This window comes from Magnolia sinica, chromosome 11 (genome assembly GCF_029962835.1).
Source record: "Magnolia sinica isolate HGM2019 chromosome 11, MsV1, whole genome shotgun sequence".
NCBI lineage: Eukaryota > Viridiplantae > Streptophyta > Magnoliopsida > Magnoliales > Magnoliaceae > Magnolia > Magnolia sinica.
In genome coordinates this window covers 72,831,348-72,853,544 of record NC_080583.1, presented here as the reverse complement: position 1 = coordinate 72,853,544, position 22,197 = coordinate 72,831,348, and the positions used below count along the sequence as shown (strand labels likewise).

The window sequence follows — 22,197 nt, the reverse complement described above, 5'->3', positions numbered from 1 at the left end:
TAAAATGGCACCCCAAATATGTAAAATGCACATTAACATGTTCTACTATGATTAACAAATCATATGGCATCATTAAAACAGCAAAAGAATCATTAAAAAATGATTTTTCGAATTTTCAAAAAAAGGGCCGAAATAAATGCGTAATAGAAAAAAATAAAAATAAAAATATAAAATGGCACCCCAAATATTTAAAATGCATATTAACATGTTCTAATATGATTAACACATCATATGGCAACATAAAAACAGCAAAAGAATCATTAAAAATGATTTTTCGAATTTTCAAAAAAAGGGCCAAAATATATGCGTAAATAGAAAAAAATATTAAAAATATATAAAATGGAACCCCAAATCTGTAAAATGCACATTAACATGTTCTACTATGATTAACACATCATATGACATCATTAAAACAGCAAAAGAATCATTTAAAAATGGTTTTTCGAATTTTCAAAAAAAGGGCCAAAATAAATGCGTAAATAGAAAAAATATTAAAAAAATATAAAATGGCACCCCAAATCTGTAAAATGCACATTAACATGTTCTACTATGATTAATACATCAAATGGCATGATTAAAACAGCAAAACAACCATTAAAAACTGATTTTTCGAATTTTAAAAAAAGGGGCCAAAATTCATGCGTAAATAGAAAAAAATATTAAAAAATTATTAAATGGCACCCCAAATCTGTAAAATGCACATTAACATGTTCTACTATGATTAACACATCATATGACATCATTAAAACAGCAAAATATATTAAAAAAAGTATAAATACCTATTTTTGACGAATTTCTGAAAAATGGCCCACCGAGCTTTGATTCAAAAAAATCTATAATATAATGTGTTTTTCTATCAAATACCTAGCTAAGGTTGGTCGAAATTAGTAGTAGAAGGAGTTAGAAACAGTTTGGAAGCAAGAGGTTTCAAAAAAACAGCAAAAACAGAGCTAAAAAAAAAAAAGTTACCGTTTCGGGCCCGTTACGGCCCGTTACGCCCCGTAACGGCCCGTTACGCCCGTATCGGTCCCGTATCGGCCGATACGGGTACAAAAAATCGAATCGGCCGTTTCGGCCCCGAAACGGGTAACGGTTCGTACCGTTACCGTTACGTATCGGCCGATACGGCCGATACGTAACCGATTTGGCATACCATGCCACCAATGCATTTTCATTAATCCAATCGGAGAAGAGATGCATCAAAGACGTAACTTTGCCCCCTGAAGATTTTTCCTCCGAGAATCGAGATATGTTGAAATCTCCGCCAAAGCACAAAGGCCCGCTGAACATCTGTCTAGCAGAATTTAGCTCCTCCCAGAAGGCAGGTCTTCTGTCCGCCTGATTTGAGTCGTAAACAAATGTGAAGAGGCAACGGACTTTCGAATTAACCTCGGACAGGATAGCCAAAACTGAGAAGAGGCCAACACTGCTACTTTCCAGCGACGATACAGAAGAATTCCAAGCTAGGAGAATACCGCCCGCACTGCCAATTGAATCTGAAGCCACCCAGGAGACATTTGTGCTTCTCCACAGCGAGCCCATAAGGAATTTGTTGATACTACCAACTCTGGTTTCCTGCATGAAGATGATGTCTACCTTGCTTCTGAGACAAATGTCTTTGATACGGCTTCTTTTATTTTTGGACCCGATTCCTCTGACGTTCCATGAGAGGACCTTCATTTAGCATACCGTTCTTCCTCGTGATCTGCCTGCAACCCTTCCTAGGATCTCCCCGCTAAAGGAGGAAACAAGATTCTGAAGTTCCTTATTTTTCCTTTTCCTCTGATGCGTGCTCCTGGGAGATTTTGACGGTGTTAAGGGTCTGCCTCGAGCTTCAATGCAGTGGAAAAGGGCAAGGAAGTCTTCGGGGTGGTCTCTGAAGGAGATACCCACAAGTTTGTCGATATGGCCCATCGCTTCCCTGATCCACCTTTTCTGGAGGATAGATTTGATCAACTCAGCCCGTTGTTCTTCACTTGGCAGCGTCACCAACTGCTCTTCCCCAAAAACTTCTGCAGAAATTCCGACTCGCATCTGAAGGGGTTCGGCTTCAATAATCCCTGCCTCGAAACCTTTGTGGAAGAGAGAAATGAGGGCCTACCCGGTAGGGTCCTCAAGCTGCACTGATGATCTGGGAGATAAGGAGTCGGGAAAAGAACGGTCGTCCGAAGACGAAGAGGCCATGTTGTTGGAGTCGGGAAGCTCTCCTTCTTCCCTATTTATAATTTGAGAGGAGGGAGCGAGATAACGAAGCAATTCTGAAGAGGGAGGTTTGGTGATGAGTTGTCGGTCGAGAGATGGATCGGCTCTAAAAGGAAGGTTCAGATTGATCTGCAGGCGGTTTGGGATGTCTGCAGCTAACGTATCAGACCGAAGCGGAGACCCGAGGCAACTTTTCGCCTTCCGAGCCTCCCTGTAGTCGACACGCAGCACACCGAGGCTGGGGGAGGGTAGGAAATGAGTCCTCAATACGGGAGAGCACCGCGGAGGACTCTTAGCCATCCACGTGGAGGGGGTCGAAAAGCACACGTTAACATTAACTTGACGCGTGTTGACTGCATGATCGACTTGAGTCCTCTGGATGCAGGGGAGATTGGAAATTGCCCTTTGGTCTCTCGAGGCTCCCGAAGAGCGACAAGTGTCCAAGTTGCATTCTGGTAGACCAGTGGAGTATACAAATTGTAACTCGCGGAGATTTTGTGGTCCTACGGAGCATGGTAATTGTAGTCCCTCTTCTCTGTCCTTCGCTAGCTGACTGGATGTGGCCTGGCATGGCGTTTCTCTGGTCCTCCAGAGATCACCCCATCTAGGGATGGGGCTCTCGATGACCTCTTGTTGGATCGGCAATGAAAGATTTCTATCTTCCGCTACCACCTGTATCTGATTTGGGAGAGGGAAGCCCTTCTTCTTCCTAATTCGCATTCTTATCACTCCCATCCAAGGTGTGCCAAAACGGTTACGTATCGGCCGATACGGTAACGGTAAGGGCCGATACGCGTTTCGGGGTCGTATCGGCCGTTATCGTTTTGTACACATATCAGCCGATACGGGCCCATTACAGGCGTAACGGCCGTAACGGCCCCATAACGGCTAGCCCGTAACGGTAAAAAAAACGGTAACTTTTTTTTTTTTTTCATTTTAAGCTCTGTTTTGCTGTTTTTTTGAAACTTCTTGTTTCCAAACTGTTTCTCACTCATTCTACTACTAATTTCGACCAACCTTGGCTGTGTATTTGAGAAAAAAAACACATTCTATTACGGATTTTGTTGCATCAAAGCTCGGTGGGCCATTTTTCAGAAATTCGTCAAAAATAGGTATTTATACTTTTTTTAATATGTTTTGCTGTTTTAATCATGCCATATGATGTGTTAATCATAGTAGAACAAGTTAATTTGCATTTTACAGATTTGGGGTGCCATTTTATATATTTTTTTAATTTTTTTTCTATTTACGCATGAATTTTGGCCCTTTTTTTAAAAATTTGAAAAATCAATTTTTAATGGTTGTTTTATTGTTTTAATCATGCCATATGATGTGTTAATTATAGTAGAACATGTTAATGTGCATTTTACAGATTTGGGGTGTCATTTAATATTTTTTAAATATTTTTTTCTATTTACGCATGAATTTTGCTTTTTCTTTAAATTCGAAAAATCAATTTTTAATGGTTGTTTTGGTGTTTTAATCATGTCATATGATGTGTTAATCATAGTAGAACATGTTAATGTGCATTTTACAGATTTGGGGTGCCATTTTATATTTCTTTTTATATTTTTTCTATTTACGAATGAATTTTGGCTTTTTTTTTTGTAAAATTCGAAAAATTAATTTTTAATGGTTGTATTGCTATTTTAATCTTCTCATATGATGTGTTAATCATAGTAGAACATGTTAATGTGCATTTTACAGATTTGGGGTGCCATTTTATATTTTTTTTAATATTTTTTTTCTATTTACGCATGAATTTTGGCCTTTTTTTAAAAAAATTCGAAAAATCAATTTTTAATGGTTGTTTTATTGTTTTAATCATGTCATATGATGTGTTAATTATAGTAGAACATGTTAATGTGCATTTTACAGATTTGGGGTGCCATTTTATAATTTTTTTATATTTTTTTTGTATTTATGCATTAATTATGGCCTTTTTTTTTTAAATTCGAAAAATAATTTTTTAATGATTGTTTTGCTGTTTTAATCATGCCATATGATGTGTTAATCATAGTAGAATATGTTAATGTGCATTTTACAGATTTGGGGTGCCATTTTATATTTTTTTATATTTTTTTCTATTTACGCATTAATTTTGGCCTTTTTTTTTTAAATTCGAAAAATCATTTTTTAATGAATAGTTTGCTGATTTAATCATAGAATTTGATGTGTTAATTATAGTAGAACATGTTAATGTGCATTTTATAGATTTGTAGTGTCATTTTATAATTTTTTTCTATTTTCGAATTAGTAACTTATGTTTTTATTTGCTTATATTGGACAGGTTTTGCCTTCGAGCTTCTTAGGGTTTAGTTAGAACATAAAACATCTTTATTAACATAGGTCATATACTCATACTCATATCTAATTATCTAGTATCTACCTAAACCTAAAGAAATGTCTAGGTCTGGCCTACAACAAGTAAGTGAGGATATTGGATGGCAACATTGTGAGAGGGTTGGTAGTACTAGGCACCAAATGAAGTGCAAGTATTGTGATAGACTAGTGACTGGTGGAATTACCGAAAGAGATAATGCTTTTAATGCAAGCTAGTCTGGATGAGTCGAAGGGTAAACGTGCTGTTGTGCAAAAGAAGCTGGATGAGTCGAAGGGTAAACGTGCTGCTGTACAAAAGAAGAAAGATGATATTTTGAATGTAGCTCGACAGGAGGTGTTTAGTCCTGAATATATGAGCGTTCGTGATGAAGATATTATTGATTTTGACGAAGATTCAGATCGAGAATTTACTATAGCTAGGAGAGAGAGCTTGCATCTAGCTCGTGAGGAGGAAGAACGTCACCGCATGTTTGGCACACATGGGTCAGTGCGTGATACAGGGGGGGGGGGGGGGGGCAGTGCGGGTGAGAGTGGAAGTGCAACTACTTTTGCAGGGGGGGGGGGGGGGGGGGGTAGGTTTGGTGGGTTATGACGTATGTTTGGGAGCCGACGACAGACATCTTCACGTGATGCCCCTATACGTTTGGATGAAGAAGTAAATGAGCTAGGAGACCCTCTATTGATCCAATCTTGTTTAGGAAAGAATTAACCAAATAAAAGAAGATAAAACAAATGTGGAGTAGAACTTTCGTTGAGAAATTAGGTAGAGCAGCAACAAAGTTATTTATACATGCCAACATACCTCCTAACGCAGCCAATTCTCCATATTGGCAGGTGGTAATTGATGCAGCAACAGAAGCAGGTGAAGGAATAAAAGCTCCCACGGCTAAGGAGATTAGGAGGAAATGGACAGATGCAGAGTATGCGGATGTGAAAGCATACGTGGCTACCTTTAAACCTGTATGGCAAGCCAGAGAATGCACTATCATGTGTGATGGTTGGACTGGCCCAACCAGACGCAGCATGATCAACTTCATGGTGTATTGCTACTTAGAAACTTTATACCACAAGTCAATTGATGCCTCAGAGGCAACAAAAAATTCTACTTATATTAATGGACTAATGGATAAAGTTGTGGACGAGATTGGAGAGGAGAATATAGTGCAGATTATGACAGATAATGAAGCAACATATAAGCTTGCAGGACATATGTTGATGGATAAGAGAAAACATCTTTTTTGGTCACCATGTGCTGCCCATTGTATTGATCTTATATTGGAAGATATTGGGAAGAAGAAGAAAGTTAAGGAAATGGTCGAAAGGGCAAGGGAAGTGACGACGTTTATTTACAACCATAATCAAGTAGTCGCAATAATGAGAAAGTTCACGAAAGGACGAGAGTTGTTGAGGCCTACGGCAACTAGATTCGCAACAAACTTTATAGCATTAGAGAGTTTATTCTAGCATAGGGGAGAGTTGAGTGAGATGTTCGCTTCCCGAGAATGGCTCAATACAAAACATGGGAAGAAGACATCAGGGACACCGGTCGAAGTTGCGAACACCATACGAGATAACAAATATTGGAAGAAGGTCAAGGCGATCCTAAAGGTGATGAAGCCACTAATGAGGGTACTCTGTCTTGTTGAAACCGATGAAGCACCTACCATGGGCTTCCTATATGATGTCATGGATAAGGCAAAGTTTGCAATTCAACATGATTGTAGAAGTTAGGAGACTTATTGGAAGATGATCGACAGGAGATAGACAAAACAACTCCATCACGATCTTCATGTTGCAGGTTACTACCTAAATCCTAGGTGTAGATATGCCCAATCATTTGTTGCGGATGATGAAGTTTGTGTCGGGCTAAAAAATGTGATAAAGAAATTAGAGCCTGACTTAGATTTGCAAATAAAGGCATTGAATGAATTAGATACATTTGGAAATCGCCTTGGTAGCTTTGAAGATGCTCTTGCACAGCATGCAGTATCTAGGTTGCAACCGGCCGAATGATGGATTAATTTCGGAGAGAGTACGAAGGCTCTCCAAAAAATTGCAGTAAAAATTTTGAGCCAGACAACATCTTCCTCTAGCTGTGAAAGGAATTGGAGTTGTTTTGCGCTCATTCATTCAAAGAATAGGAAAAAATTATAGACTAGAACATTAGATAGACTTGTCTTCATGTACTACAATATAAAACTAAGAATGCGACGACATCATAGGAGCATTATAGCTGCTGATGACGGAGACTACTGTCCAATAAACTTGGACAATATTTATGACGAGGATGACCCACTTCTACCTTGGTTGGAAACAAGGGAAAAGAAAATTGAAGAGGATAGTGAAGAATTGAAAATTGATGACCCAGAAATACGCAGAGCGCAACAAGAGAGTCGTGCAGATGTGTTGGACCCAGTAAGAGGGGCAGCGTTTATGCCACGTACGGATACGGCTCAAGATCAACAAAAAAGTACGAGCAATGGTAGCGTGACCATGTCGGATGATAACGATGACCCCCCTGCCCCTGGTGTTGGCACTTCTGGTGTTGCACAGTGCCCTATATAGCCGTCTACAGATCACGATATCGATGAACATCGGCGAGGTGGTACACAAGGTCGGACTTATGAGTGTACCAAGTCACGATACGGCCAGCAGGAGGTGGGTACATCAAGTGGTGCACCGGGTCTGGGAGGTCCGGAACATCAGCAAGCTCATGGTCTTGGTTATTATGATGGATATTCTTATGGTCAATTGGATTATGATGGTTATACTGAGCCTGTTCCATCACATTCATGTTGGAGTAGCCCTCCCGATCAATATCCATATGATTATAGATATCCAGATCCAAATCCAAGTTACTCATCACAGCAGACGCACTCTCAATCTCAAGATTCTCAACAGCCTGAGTATGGGTACCAGTATGGCTATTCGACGGGCACTGGTGGATATCCTTATTCCGGGTCAGAGTCGTTGCCTAGTCAGGATCAGTTATCCTCTGGTTTCGTCGATCTATTATTTCCTTCTGGCATTGGATATTATGGATATGCAACACCTACACCTATTGGACAGCCTCAGCCTAATGGTGACGATGACGATGATGTGGAGGTCGAGCAACCACAAAAAAGCAGATTTTCATTTTGGTGGTGACTTGTGATTGTGAGTATATATTTGTATTAAGGTAAGTATTTGCAGCAGACAGCTCACAGGCCACAGCAGTATTATTGCAAGAAGCCATGCACACACTTGACACTGCCGAACTTGTATTTAAAATAGCTCCCTTGACAACCAATCAAGTAATCCTTAATCAAGTTACAGGGGAGTATATCAGACAGTACTAATTTTATTTTTTTTAATATTCTTGACTTGAGGATGACAGGTCATAGACAGGAATCACAGTCACGTGCACAGGTATGTTCAAGAAATTCCTCAAAAATAATTGTAAACACCTAATGTAAGATATTTTCATATTACATTCATTCTAATATATCTATCATTAATAGTAGATAGTTAGAAAATTAAATATATGAATTTTGTAGTCAAATTCAGGTTATCTTGTTCATAAATTCATCAGACAGTCCATACAACTTCTCACCAAAGAGTGGACCATTACACCACCATAAACATGTTCCAATTTATAAATGAATGCATATTTGGAATACTTAGAATATTTCGGATTTAATCCATATTTTTTCATATTTTTTTGGCAAAAAAATTTTTTTGCACCGTCACGGGCCATTACGCCCCCGTATCCGTATCGGTTTCGGAGGGCACCGTTACGCCAACCGATACCGATACGGGACACCTTGCTCCCATCTCTTTGCCGTTCTTGGTTTTGGGGTCGAGCTCGATTAGGTCCCCTAATCTGGCTACAAAGGATTGGAAGAAAGCTTCGTTCCAAAATTCCAGTGACACGTACCAGATTAGAACCCAGACTTCTTTGAAACTGAACGCCAAAAAAGCTTCCCACGGTTGGATGTGGAGGATGGGGCCGTCTCTATGCAAAGCAACTGTCGTCGTGAGGAGGTCGGGATTGATGAAAGGGCCCGAATTAATCCATAGTTCATTAAAGCCGATTGGTTTAATGGAATAGGAGGACAGAAGGAGGCCGCGGCATTCCTGGATCCAACTCTTGACCTGGGATATCGAGGTTCCTGGTTTGGTGATAGAGACCAACGAGTTTTGTAACACCTCTTTGGATTTCTGCAAAGTCTCCTTGTCGGTGAGGATTGGACTATCCTCCACTCGACTCGTTGTCCTGACAGGATGGTTCGCCTCCTCCTGCCTAGACGGGATGGGTTGGTCGGGATCCACCAGAGTGTCTCTGAAAGACTTGGAGCCTGTAAACCGGGAGAGGGGTCTTTGGTTCTGTAGCTGAACCTTTTTACTGGAAGACGGAAGGAGGGAATCTCCTTTAGGACGGATTCGACGCTATTCCAGACCAAATCCGGCCCATTGGACAAACTGCTTCATCCCTCCGACGCTTTCTCCATGAAGATCGAGGATGGCCCTTTGTAACTCGGCTTCGGAGCTCATTCTGACCAGTGCGAAGCCTCGAATGGCACCATTCACCTTGTGTCGAGGCAGGACCACGTCCATCACCACCCCAGCACACCCAAAAACTCTGGAGAAGTTGATGGGGAGCTAGCCTTCTGGAAAACCCTTTACGAACAGGGTCGGAAAACCGTCGACCCTCTTTGGCCGAGGGAGAACTTTCTTCTTCCTGTTTGCCTGTTCCCATATCCCCGATTCCCCATTTTGATCATTTTCTTCGTCCCTTGTTTGCACATATGGTTAGGTGGCCACATAGTATAAATATTTTGTATATGGATTTTTGTTATAGATGAAATAATTTTATTATTTTCTTTATAATGATCTATGATTTTCCTGTTCATGTTTACCTCTCCAATTCTCATATTTGGAAAGACAATTAGTGAGGCTGTCAATAGGCCTAGCTCAGGCTAGGCAAAATCAAAATTTTGAATAGGCCCAACCCTTCATATTTTATAACTTGGCCCCTCGAAGTTGCATTTCTACACTAGCATATTATTTTATTCGGTTCGTAGTAGACATATCATGAGTGGGTTTTGGGAATCCTACTATACTGAAAACCACACCAACCATGATTTGAGTATTCAAATGCACACTAAGTTACACAAGTGCATGAATTTCTAAGAAGTTTATTGATCTGCTTACACCAAACCCATTTTATTTAGTTAAGTCCAACATACATGAAACACTAGTGATTGATCAACACAATTAATGTTGTGATCATCACATGATCTGACATTATCTTTTATGTTTGTTTGTAATTTCAATGACACTAAAACCACTAAAATCAAAATAATTAGGCAAATATATATAAGTACCTTACCCCAACGGCGTCAGTCAACAAGAATCTCACGAACATCAAGAAGCCAATGTCATCCTCGGGCAGTTGTCTATAGTGCAGGCTAAAATATCTCGATAATCACGTGAGATCGTGAAGGAGTCATAAACCTTCCCATCTCTACTCTTCTTATACTCGAACAACAACGTTGAATGGTCAAATGCAGTGAGTTTTACAAACCCAAAGTCGAGGTCTTTGTAAATGCTCCATTTGGTCTGAATGGTGGTGTAATCAGACAGGCTGGCACCACCACCTCCGGCAACTACATGGATAGTTCCATTCAAAGGACCCTTGTAGATGGACTTCTCTTTATTGGTGCATACATTCTGTAACAAATATAAAAACATTAATATTTATAATTAAAAGAAGAAGAAGAAGAAGAAGAAGCTAACTGCTAGTTTATACCTTACGGAATCTAGTTCTTCTTTGATATATGGAAAGTGAAGGCAGTTGGTGTTTGTTGGTATTTTTCAACTAAGATACAATAAAGGAATGTTTACCCTAAAATTCTTGAGGAATCTATATTTTACAAAATAATGCTTCCATGATTAGATATTACATGGAGGTGCTTTTTGAGGGATGAAATTACAAAAAGGCCCTCATTTAATTTTTTTTCTTTAAAAAGTATGAAGCTCAAGACTTGTGGGGGCCACATGGTATGTGTATAACATCCAACACATCACACGTATGCACCACACCATGGTGATAATACAAACAAAACATCAGGTCAATCTGATCATCAGATGGGCTACACTTGAATTTGGATTATTTTGAATGGTCTACATTACTTTTTATGGATTGCCCACCTTACGATTGGATCCACCGCATTTTTGGTTCATCCAGTAATAATGTTGGTGTGCATCTGTGGGACGGGTTGGATGTGAGACACATATCACATACCACATGGGTCCCACAACTCTCGATTTTCCACTTTGCTGTAAAGAAAAAGCCAAGAAGGGTAGTAATGTACTTTCTCCTCTTAAAAAGCATTGCCCTAGAATATTGATTGTTGGGCACTATTTGGTAAAATTCAATACGTCCAGAAATTTTGTGGCAAAAATCCCTACAATCAAATATCTATGAAAATGAGGATATGACACTTGTACACCCAAGGAATTACATTAATTCAAAATGAACATTTTTAAGACTTATTAAAATGCAAAGAGAATCATATGATCTTCAATCCAGGGATACAAATAGTATACTCAGTTCAGTTTGTACAAGTGGGCCATATTTCAATAATGCAGTTGACAGGGTAGTCCCCAAATGAACAGACCAGAAAATTAAATTAAAAAAAAAAAAAAAAAAACCTCTGATACTCATAAAAGCATAATGGATGATACATCATACATAGGCACTTAGAAATTACATAAGTGGCAGACAAGTATATAAAGTGTCCATATTTCAATAATGCAGTTGACAGGGTAGTCCCCAAATGAACAGACCAGGAAAAAAAAAAAAACTCTGATACTCATAAAAGCATAATGGATGATACATCATACATAGGAACTTAGAAATTACATATTTGGCAGACAAGTATATAAACTGTCCAAATTATCCCAGTTTAGATGTATCGAGAATAAAAAATTACACTACTGAGATTATCTGACTAACAGATTGGTGGACATTTATTAGACCATTAGGAATGGAAAACATCCAATTGTCCTATTTCAACAAATAAGCGTCCAGGAATCAGAGGTTATGGTTTCTTTTGGGACTGAATAAATGACAGTGGGTTCCACAATTAGTTGGTTTGTCTTGAGTTAATGTATGCCACGTGTATAACTTCTAAGGATCTGTGTATCAAGTTTCATACACTGCATGAGTATCAAATAACTCCCCATAGACCATAGCTCAAAAATCTCTGGAAGTCGAAGAGCCAAGCCATCCCATCTTTGGCCCTTTTCAGTTGAGCATGGAGCATTGCGGTATTTCCTTTCTTACCGTCGATTTGCAGGCCAATGTTTGGGGTTAGAACTGTTCCATCGAGGAGATTTTTAAGTATGGCCTATTCACTTCACCCATTAGATAAATGACTGGATACTGAACCATAGGCACGGCTGGTTCAAACCAAGGACCCAAAGATACAGTGCATATCAGTGGATTTTTTCCCAGTTCATACAAGTGGGGCCAATATTGGTTCAGTGATCCAGACCATTAATCTGGTGGGCCCAAGTGGATGGAAAAAGTCCCAAAATCTCTGGGAATGGCAAATTCGGTGGTCTATTTCCATTTGAGCGTGACCAGACCATAACTGTCCATTTGCAGGCCACTGAACAATGGGTTAGAATTCTCAAAATGAGGAGATTTTTGGGGTATGATCCATTCAAACCTTTCAGATCAACAGTCTGGATCACTGAACCATAGGCCAACTTGTACAAACCACAGACCGCAAGGGCTCAGGTCAAGGATCACAAAATTCCTCCTAAATGCAACATGAATAGGGAGAAAAGATAAGGGTTTGTTTGGTTGCACCAAATTTCATGACATTTCGTAGATTAATCAGTCTGATTTGGAGCAATTTTTCATGAAATTTTGTACAACCAAACACAGCCTAAACCACCAGAAGTCCAACTGATTTGTCTTTCTGTGTGAGTCATCTTTGGAAACTTCAAGAACGTTATTCAGATGAAAGAAATGAGAGTAGAATAACATTACAAAACATCAAAGTTCAGTTAGTACCTGGTAGATTGGACATGTTCTTTCATAGTTGTGGACATGGCCATAGAACGCAATGTCAACCCTGTACTTCTGCCAAAGTCCTTGAAGGCTCTCCCTTCCCATTGGCTCCTCAAAAGACCCTTCCTCTGCATAGTAACTGTCAGAAGAATAACCCAGAACCCGATGTGCAAGGAATATTAGCCATGGCTGCTTTTGCCGATCAACCGTTGCCAGACAGTTCTCGATGAATTTATATTGTTCTGACCCTTCTCTCCAATCATGCTCGGTGTCAGCTATACAGAAGCGGAACATTCCATAATCGGTTTGATACCTGGAAATGCATGTGAAATAAATCTTTTTGGTGATTTCTTTGCACACCAGATAAAATATTCTCACAGATGGGACATTTTAGACCTTCATAATTTCCTCTTTAAGCAAAGTATCCACTTTTTATTGCCCTTTGTTTCAAAACAGATTCTAATTTTTCATATTATATTTACAAGGCCAGATCCCCTACCATTTTGCAAGTATGTTCTACAAATCTAGCATGTGGAACCCACCGCGGTGTTTCATGCCATCCAATACATCTCGAAGGGTAACCTCACCATGAAATTGGGACGACTCATGTGGACCAGCATATGAACTTGAGGTTTTTGACTGGTTGTCCATTTTTTTCTATGGTATGGCCCATAGTGTTGTTTTTATGCAATTCAACCTGCTCATAAAATGAGCCCCATCATGATGACATCTCCACACAAGTGGTCCACACCTTATAAACATGTACAATCATCAAGTGGTCTACACCATATAAAGCAATGGACAACCACCCCAAAACCTTCAATTCACATGGTGGCCCACATGATGATCGGATTTGTCTGATTTTTTAGGCGTCCCACTTTCATCGTTGGGCAACCCTTCTAAACATGTTTGATGGCAAAATTACGCTGTGGTGGGCCCCCCTGCAACGTTTGTGAATAAGCTCATTCTAAAAACATTATAGAGGACCCAGCCTCTATATTACACCCTCGGATTTGAGTCAAGTTCCCAGCTATGAATCATGATAATTCAAATTTCGAATCCTAATCATAAGCGAGATCATTCCCTGAAAGCAACATGCCATGATCTGTAAACCCAGTTGTGGTGTAAACTATGCAAAGGTGGGTAGAGTGAAACAAGATTTGTAAAGCCAACCCCAAATAGCTAGAACTTTTTTTTTGTTTTTTTGAAAGATGAGAATTTACTAGAGAGGAAAAAGGCAACAAAGAGGAGGGGAAAACCCCCACAAAAACTAAATGCTACAAACAGAAAAGAGAAAGAAAAGAAAAAAAGAGAAAAAGAGAGGACACAGAAACATAGGCAGAAACTAAAAGGAAGAAAAAGAAGAAACAAAAACCAGACCCATGTCTGGCGAGGAACCTGAATTAGCTTTAGGGAGCCCAATCCCTAAAAAGCACAAGAGCCTTGGAGAAGACTCCCGCTGAAGACACACTTTTGTTCATGAAGCAACGGTTATTACTCTCCGTCCAAATAGACCAGCACACAGCAAGGAGGGATCCCCATTTCCTTTTCCCACAAAATGATAGGAAAAACCAAATAAAAAAATAAGGGACACAGAACCATGGGCATAGTGAAACAAGTCTGCCAGATGCTCATCTCCAAGCATGCATTCAATCATATAAGTGCAGAGACAGCAATGTGTTTAGAAACTGAAGTTTCTTATGAAAGATGAAAGCTTGAAGGATATGTGCGATGCGACAACTACAGAAAATAAGATTACACTTAAAACAGACAAATTCATGTGATGCAATTCTTATGTTTCCGTACCAGAACTTAGCCCTATTCTCTGCAGGAACATAGAACATGGTTTCAGCTAACACACCACATTCTCCTCCCGAATCCATATTCCCATAGAAAGATCCTGTTCCAGGCCAGTCTCGCTCATGGTTACCACTGCAATCAAAATAACAGGTCGTCATTCAATATACCTAGAAGCTCCCATAAAGTGTATATTAAGCTTTGCTAAGCCTGCACGCACCCCTACATGCCACGCATGTGCTGACAGGAATGTGGTCAACATCCAAGCATGCGTAGAGTGGATCCAGCACGTAGGTAACCTGACCGAAAAATCAGGCTGGGCAACTCGTCAAGTGGTCCACACATGTACACTGAATGTGGACTACCAGAAGCTTTTCTAAACAGTTGTGTGTTTTCTAACAGATGTGGCCCATCCGATGACTTGACCAGCTTGATTTTTGGTTAGATCATCTACAGAATGGAACTTGGCTGCTAAATGGGTCAGATGTTGGTAGAGCTGCAACTTGAATTCAGGTCAACCTGAACCCAATTGACCCAACCCAAGTGCAAGTCAGACTGTCAAGGTCCTCAGGTTGGTTTGGGTTGGAATTTGGAAAACACAAACCTGGTTTGAAATCAGTTGGGTTCTGGTTGAGAAAAATCAGGTCAGGTTTGGGAATGATCACATGTATTCGGGACAGGTTGGGTCAAGTATAGAGGACTTCAAGTTGGGTTTGGGTCGGGCACCTCAGATTGGAATTCAGGTCAGTTGTGGGTTGGGTCCTCTTCAAGTCAGATCGGGCTCAGGTTGACCCTCAACCTGACCCAATCCCTCCAAGTTGCACATTCAAATGCTGGCCAATGTGTGTGGGCTTAGCAAATTTTAGCCAAAATAAATGGAGAAAGACAAACCTTGCGACCATATATGGTACTGAGGAAGCGATGGGCTCAATCTGCGATGTAAACTGATCCCACTGAGAGAGGTACCCATTCGCGTAACATAAATCCCCAATGTGGAAAACTATATCAATGTTCTTCAAGTCTCGAATAAGCTGGTCAGTAGTATTAAGGGAGCCAGGCTGAAAGTTATTGTATTCATTGGAACCATCACGCTCTGCCTGAAAATAGAAGTACTTAAATACCACAGTATATCCACAAAAAAGTTTAAACATCAAATCGAACTCAGTCAGTTATCAACATATGTAATTTCTAAAAGAGTAATGGTATGGCATTTCGCCGTCTTATTTCAACACGTGTGCCCTCCACTCCGCATTCAATACAACCGAGGTACAGAGAGCAACGTAAATCTGTGGGTACCCCACAATGTGTGCCCATCACTTGACCCATCTCATTTTATGATGTAGGACCAAAAACCAGGCTGATCCATAACTCGAGTTGGACACACCACAAACAACAATGGGAATGGGATGCATACCATTGAAACCTTCCTGGGACCCACCAAAGTTTTTTATCAGGCAGCTATTCGGATTATCCTGTAACACCCCAACCCCTCCGGTAAGATATTGTCCACTTTGGCTGGCACTCACTGTCCACCTTCATGGCTTTGTTCTCGCAGGCGGAAGCGGTTAGCGAACCACCCGCAAAACGCGTCTTACCCTTAGGGTCGAAGCCCCACATATATCCTAGATCTTCGGGCTCTCCCTTTCCGATGTGGGACTGGCATCATGGATGTAATCGCCTTATAAACGGGTTGAATGTCATCTAAGCATTATGGCGGGTCCCAGGAAGGTTTCAATGGTGGGTAGTCCCATTTCCACTGTTCTATATCAGGTGGCCCACTCCGGTATGTATCAACCAGATTTTTTGACTCATGTACTGATATGATCTGTCGCAATTGATGGATAAAGTGGAATTCACAAAAACATCATAGTAGACCCCAAAATCTTCTTCTTCTTTTTTTTTGCGAGCGCTTACTGAAATCCAATTAAATGCGGGACGAAGGAGACATGTGTCACTAGTACAACGTGAATCGCCCCTGACCAAATCGCCGTAGCATTACTCTTTCTAAGAATCAAACGAATCAATGATCAACTTAGTTGATATTATCCAAAAGAAACACGGGCAAGTCCATGAAAAAACTTGGCTGAACGTTTGCGCCCCTAAACAAGAGAAGCAAGTTTATGGACACCCATTGCTCATTTTTAGAGAAGCAATGTAACTTGGCTGAGTACCAAGTACGAGCACTGGGTGCTTTAGATCTCAGTCTCCAACTATTATAGGAAACCTACAGGCTAGCCTCTTAACTTCATCAAGTGCTTCAAGATCAAAGGATGAAATAAGAACTAGCACAATAATCAAGACAAACATGATTATGCCTTTCTTTAAAGAATTGTAACATGATTATACTTCTATGTGCATGAGAAAGGATTCCAAGAGAGTTCCTACCTTTCCCATGTCACCATAAATGACTACACGCTGTAAAGAATCCTGTCCAGGATAAGGAGATGCTTTGAAGTGATATATCTGACTCCAAATGTACGAACCATTGAATAGCCTATGCCCCAACTTGTAAGTGTACCTGCACCAATATCAGGTTAGAATAAGTTTACAGAATATATAGTAATCAAAGCTACCAAAATTAACATGTTTACAATATTCACATTTTGAGAAAATATTATTATAAACATACGTTAACGTAAATGCTGGAAGTACCCCACGCCAACATTTTGTTTAATATGATGGTAGGGTGGAGAATCAAGTTTGTTCATTTCAAGTACTTGAAATGTACAAATTCTACAGGCACTATTGCTGCCCCTCTTCCTGAGATGCCTCCAAACATACCTAGAAGATCGGGAAGAGCTCAAGTGAACATAAAGCTAGTTTGTCTTCTAGGTTGAAAGCAATTATCAGGTCCTGATGCATCAGTACATAAAGGTGATAGCCCATGGTTTGGTGATCTGGACTGTTGATCTGATGGGCCCATGGATGGGGTTGCCCCAAAAGTCTTCCAGGTTAGACAGACCTACACCTTCGATTAGTGGACTAAAAACAGGCGATCAAGAAAAAAAAAAAAATCAACAATGGCCTGGAAAGAAGGCCAACAATTGCATGGCTAGAATCTTCTAATCTAGAAGGCTTTCAGGCATGCTTCAATTGAATGGGGCCTATTAGCTCAGCAGTATGGATCACCAACATGGGCCCAACTTACATGATCTGGGGGCACCAGTGTGCAATTTGTGCCCTGATGCATCTAATGAAAAATTCCTTCTAGACTGAAGGTTAATGAAATAAAAATGTGAAATACCAAAACTGACTTCTATGTCATGGCATTTGACTGTTATGAATGGTTGCTCTAAATATTTCATTACCAATAGAAATGGCACGGAACCTCTAGTTTGACTAAATTGTGATGAAGAATATTAGAATATGATAACCTTTCAAAAACGAAAAAAGAATATTAGAATATGGTTCACGTGCTCCACCTTATTCTTCCAAATATTTTTTTAAACTTTTTCATAATTTTCATTGATTTGGTAAAGAAATTTGATAAAAAATTTAAAAAAAAATTGACTTAGGACTCGTTTTGGCTGGTCATATTACCATGCAACGCAAATATTGCTCCAAGAAACCTTTCTTTTTTAGTAGTAATGAAAACCCAATTAGCAACTTACTAATGATCAACGTTTTTAGTATTGACAATATCGGCCGATATATCTTGTATTCCACCTATGTGATACGAAACACACTGGTGGTGTCTAATTTTTTTCGTATCGCATATCATGAGGTATCACGACCAGTCCTTACAAAAAATACTTCGTATCAATGATATCAGTCGATATCGACGGATATCAAATGAACGCGTGGGAAGTCAAGGTCTTGGGGCAAAAAATTCCACAAGAAAAAACCCATCCAAATCCCTTTTTTCTTGTTTCTCTCCACTTCTAATTAGATATATTGTCGATCTCAACCCATCCTTGTGAATCACTTTGAAGAAAAACACCAATTTCGAGCTAGAATCATGATCCAAGTCGATTTGGGGCCGTTTTCGATTTGGTGAGCATTTTCGATTTTCAATTCATTTGTTTGTTGTAAATCATATTAAACTAGTGTCAAATGGTTACAAATCCATTATTCATCTTATTTTACATAAAAATTATGGATTTGGAGCATTGATTTCAAGATTTGGAGGAAATAAGCCGAGTTGCAAAACATTGGAAAATCAAATTTTCTCCAATTTCTATCAAATCGGTTGCAATCTTTATGTCCAAACACAAAATCAAATATGTATATACCCTGATCTAGTGATTCTTCATAATTTGGGAATTTTCCAGAAAAAAATATATATTTTGTAATTAAAAATTAATTAAAATATGCTCTCTCTCTTTTTTCAAAATTCCACTTCGATCAGCAGTCAATTGAGCTCCATTTTAGAGTATTCAAAAGTGTTTAATGAAATCTTCATCACATACACTTTAATTTTAGGAATTAGGAGGAGATGTTGATTTGCGAAAAATTAGCGAAAATTCAAAATTTTCCCAATTTTACAAAATGAGTTGCAAATTGGAATCTTAGTATACAAGCGTAAAATCAAACACATGTGTAACCTAATCTAGTGATTCTTGAAATTTTGGGGATTTTTCAGAAAAAATTATTTTTTAATTAAAAACTCGAAATTCTACTTCAATCAGTTGTCAATTAACTCCTATTTAAGAGTATATAGGAGTGCTTGATGAAATCATTGTCACATACTCTAAGTTTCGGATTTGGGGGAAGATGGGCCGATTTGTGGAAAATTGGAAAAAAAAAAATCAAAATTTCTCAAATCAGGAGTACCAACAGTATGTTAGAGAGTATCTTCACTAATATCATTCTACAATGATGCGGGCATCGTATTGTCGGTTTGTGGACTAGTAGTACTATGCCTAGCCCTGTCAAGGTGGAGATGATGACTTTGAGCCACCGTGCGCTCTATGTGGGTTTGAGCCACAGGCACACACATTATTCTCAAGTATATTCTAGTTTTCTACTTTTTCTTTTGCTTTTGAATGCTTTTGAATGTATTGTTTGTGTTTCCATACATGTTTTCTTATATTTATAAATTATATGAATTGACTGTGAATATATTTGCATCAAATCAGTCAAACAACGCATAAATTAGGACCCATAAAAAGGAAACCTATTATGTGCACTTTTTTGTGATGTTTTGATTTCTAAGTGTGTATTAATGTCTTGTTTAATAATCCCTCAAGTGTCATTGAAAAATTTAGCCAATTTCTCAATGTTTCCCCATGTTTCCCAACAATAGTGATACAACCAGTAAATCCCATGCGATAGCCGCTATGTATCCGTATCCCAAGGATGCGATACCTTACATGATAACAATATGGAAAATATTGATAATGATCCACATCCAAATATGTTGAACTTGTAGAGTTTATTAGAGTAGCACAAGCGTAAGTAATATAAAATATAAGATTTGAGCAGAAGCTCTTCCATACATTGAATTGGGCCACAAATCCTTCAAAAAACTAGTATGGATGAAACCAGCATCACGCCACCCCACTGTCCGTGCTGGTGAACCTGTACAACGATATGGAAGAAAAGAAATGTATTCATCATAAGAAGGATACGGCACAGATTCTTTTAGGAGTTCAAATTCATGTTATTACACCAAACAAACAAATGCAAGAAACCAAATTATGAGTTCTTTAGATACTATTAAAATAATTAAAGGTTGAGAAAAAACTAGGGCAGTGCTGACCCTAAATAGTTGGGCCTGGGACCAAGACGATGATGATAAGGGGCTTCAAATACATTCAAAAATGATATGGAAAGCAACAATGGTTGATAGAAGGGGCTTAAAATACAATGGAAACTTCGATGGAACAAAGAAATAGTACTTATGGAATGGGGAAGGAAAAAACAATGATCATTTCATAATAATCAAAAGGCAATAATCTCTTTCCACACTAATGGCTTGGCATATATGGTAGAAATGAACAATGAGTCGAGGATAAAGTGTAGATCAACCAAAGCAAGCTATTGGAGTGAGTGATTACAGAGTAAATCATACAAATAAGCGGCTGCAGGCCTGATACTGTTCATTTTTACCCATTTGCACTAAGCATGTTCTCACTCCCCTCTGTTGTAACCTCGAAGGCTAAGCGCCTCATTATCGAATGGGCGGCCCAGTCGCAAGTTTTGAAGGCATATGACCTTCTCTTTCTAGGCGTCTAGCTTGGTTGCCGTCTTGGCAGCCTGTCTAGCCCCTCTTTTGTATCTTTCTTGATTAATATAATCGTTACTTTTCAAAAAAAAAAAACACATTTAAAAAAAGAGAAATGTTTAGGCAATTTGTGTGAGAGATTGAAGGGTGATTCACAACATGCATGCCAATGTGGGTGTGGCATGTTTACAAGATCTAAGCAACTCATAAGGTGTGGACCACCATAATATTTCTTGGCCAAAAGGTACACTCATCAGGTGGGCCAGACATGCATGATGAATTCAGACCACTGGTTAACTGTCCTTTTTCTCATACACATGGCCCACCTCACAAGTGCAAGGACCTGATCCAGTGGCCCACCTCATTAATAGGCCATACATTGCACACGATGCAAATTTGGCATGTATGCCACAAATATCATCTTCAATCTATGCTCGTGCAAATCACCCTAGTACTTTCTTAAGGAACACAACAATATGGACAAGACAAGCAGTAACAGGAAACAAAGTGATGGGAGAATCAAGGAAGCTAATGATGATGATGATGATCCGTGATGAAATATTCTGAGATCTGATTCGACGTTTATGGTTTACAGTTTACCAGATTTGAACACTCATCGAATTACCAGCAGATTGCAGTTGAGCAGATGTGGAAGCTTTCAATATTATACAAACAAACAAGAAAATGCATCAGAAAATGACAGGACAAATGGTACATGAATTGGAATTGCATCAATCAAGGGACCCTAGTGGAATCACTCCACAAAAGTAGGATCATTGCATCCCAGAATAAATACTTTGCTGGTTCAGATAGGGAGAAAAATAAACTGATCTTATATAGTATCCCAAATGTATGGCTTGGCACATTTATAGACAGCTTGTATAAAACTTTCCTATTCTAAATCTTAACTCTAACAAAGATGGCTTGTTAAAGGTGTTAACCCATGCACGTATACAGGTGAACAGTGCACACGTGTCAACAGGACAAGCACATGGAGCACACAGTATGATAGGAGAAGGCTACCACTTGACTCTAACAAGGATGGCTTGCTAAAGGTGCTAACCCATGCATGAACAATGCACGAAGGCAAGCATGTGGAGCACACAATCTGATAGGATAAGGCCAACTATGTATATCATGGAGCCCACAATCTGATCGGCATCAAATCAGGCCCATAGGATATGGTGGGGCAGTTTTTAGGAGCCTGATTATCACCCAGATAGGCTGTGGGGCCGATGCCGTTGTCAGTGGAAGATCTTTGAGATCAGGGGCCTGTATGCAACAGAAACCCAAAAGTCCCAAAGCCAAAAGCAAAAGAAGGGCTTCAGTGTCTAGTTACATGGCTTAGGTCTGTCAATTATAGCCAATGACTGTTTTCATACGTAGTTCTTCAAGAAACTCCTATTAGCAAATAGAAGAAAATAGTAAGCATGATATGCAAAATGATGTTGTGGAACTTCTTACACATGTGATAGTTGGTGGAACTCTGAAAAACGAAAAAACAGCATGCATCTAGACCTTCTCTTTTTAACTTAGACTAGAACTTCTTTTTATGAAAATATAATAAATATCACTAAAAGAGTGAAGGACCCAAAGAGTGCAACAACAAAGAGCTCGGATGGTA

General features: G+C 39.3%; 1 protein-coding gene across 4 annotated transcripts in view; it reads right to left on the bottom strand.

Annotated features, from left to right (window-relative positions):
- LOC131219340 (probable inactive purple acid phosphatase 1) overlaps window positions 1-22,197 on the bottom strand; it is a 41,797-nt gene that overhangs the window by 5,825 nt on the left and 13,775 nt on the right. For 3 of the 4 annotated variants that reach the window (XM_058214430.1, XM_058214431.1, XM_058214427.1), the window contains exons 8-13: window positions 19,846-19,927; window positions 16,793-16,925; window positions 15,299-15,504; window positions 14,417-14,542; window positions 12,614-12,923; window positions 9,912-10,257 (exon numbers count right to left, since the gene is read on the bottom strand). In XM_058214430.1, the coding sequence (XP_058070413.1) occupies window positions 9,952-10,257; window positions 12,614-12,923; window positions 14,417-14,542; window positions 15,299-15,504; window positions 16,793-16,925; window positions 19,846-19,927 (1,163 nt within the window). In that variant the 3' untranslated portion in view covers window positions 9,912-9,951. The remainder of the gene's footprint in view (window positions 1-9,911; window positions 10,258-12,613; window positions 12,924-14,416; window positions 14,543-15,298; window positions 15,505-16,792; window positions 16,926-19,845; window positions 19,928-22,197) is intronic. The other variant, XM_058214428.1, reaches the window with a different exon arrangement.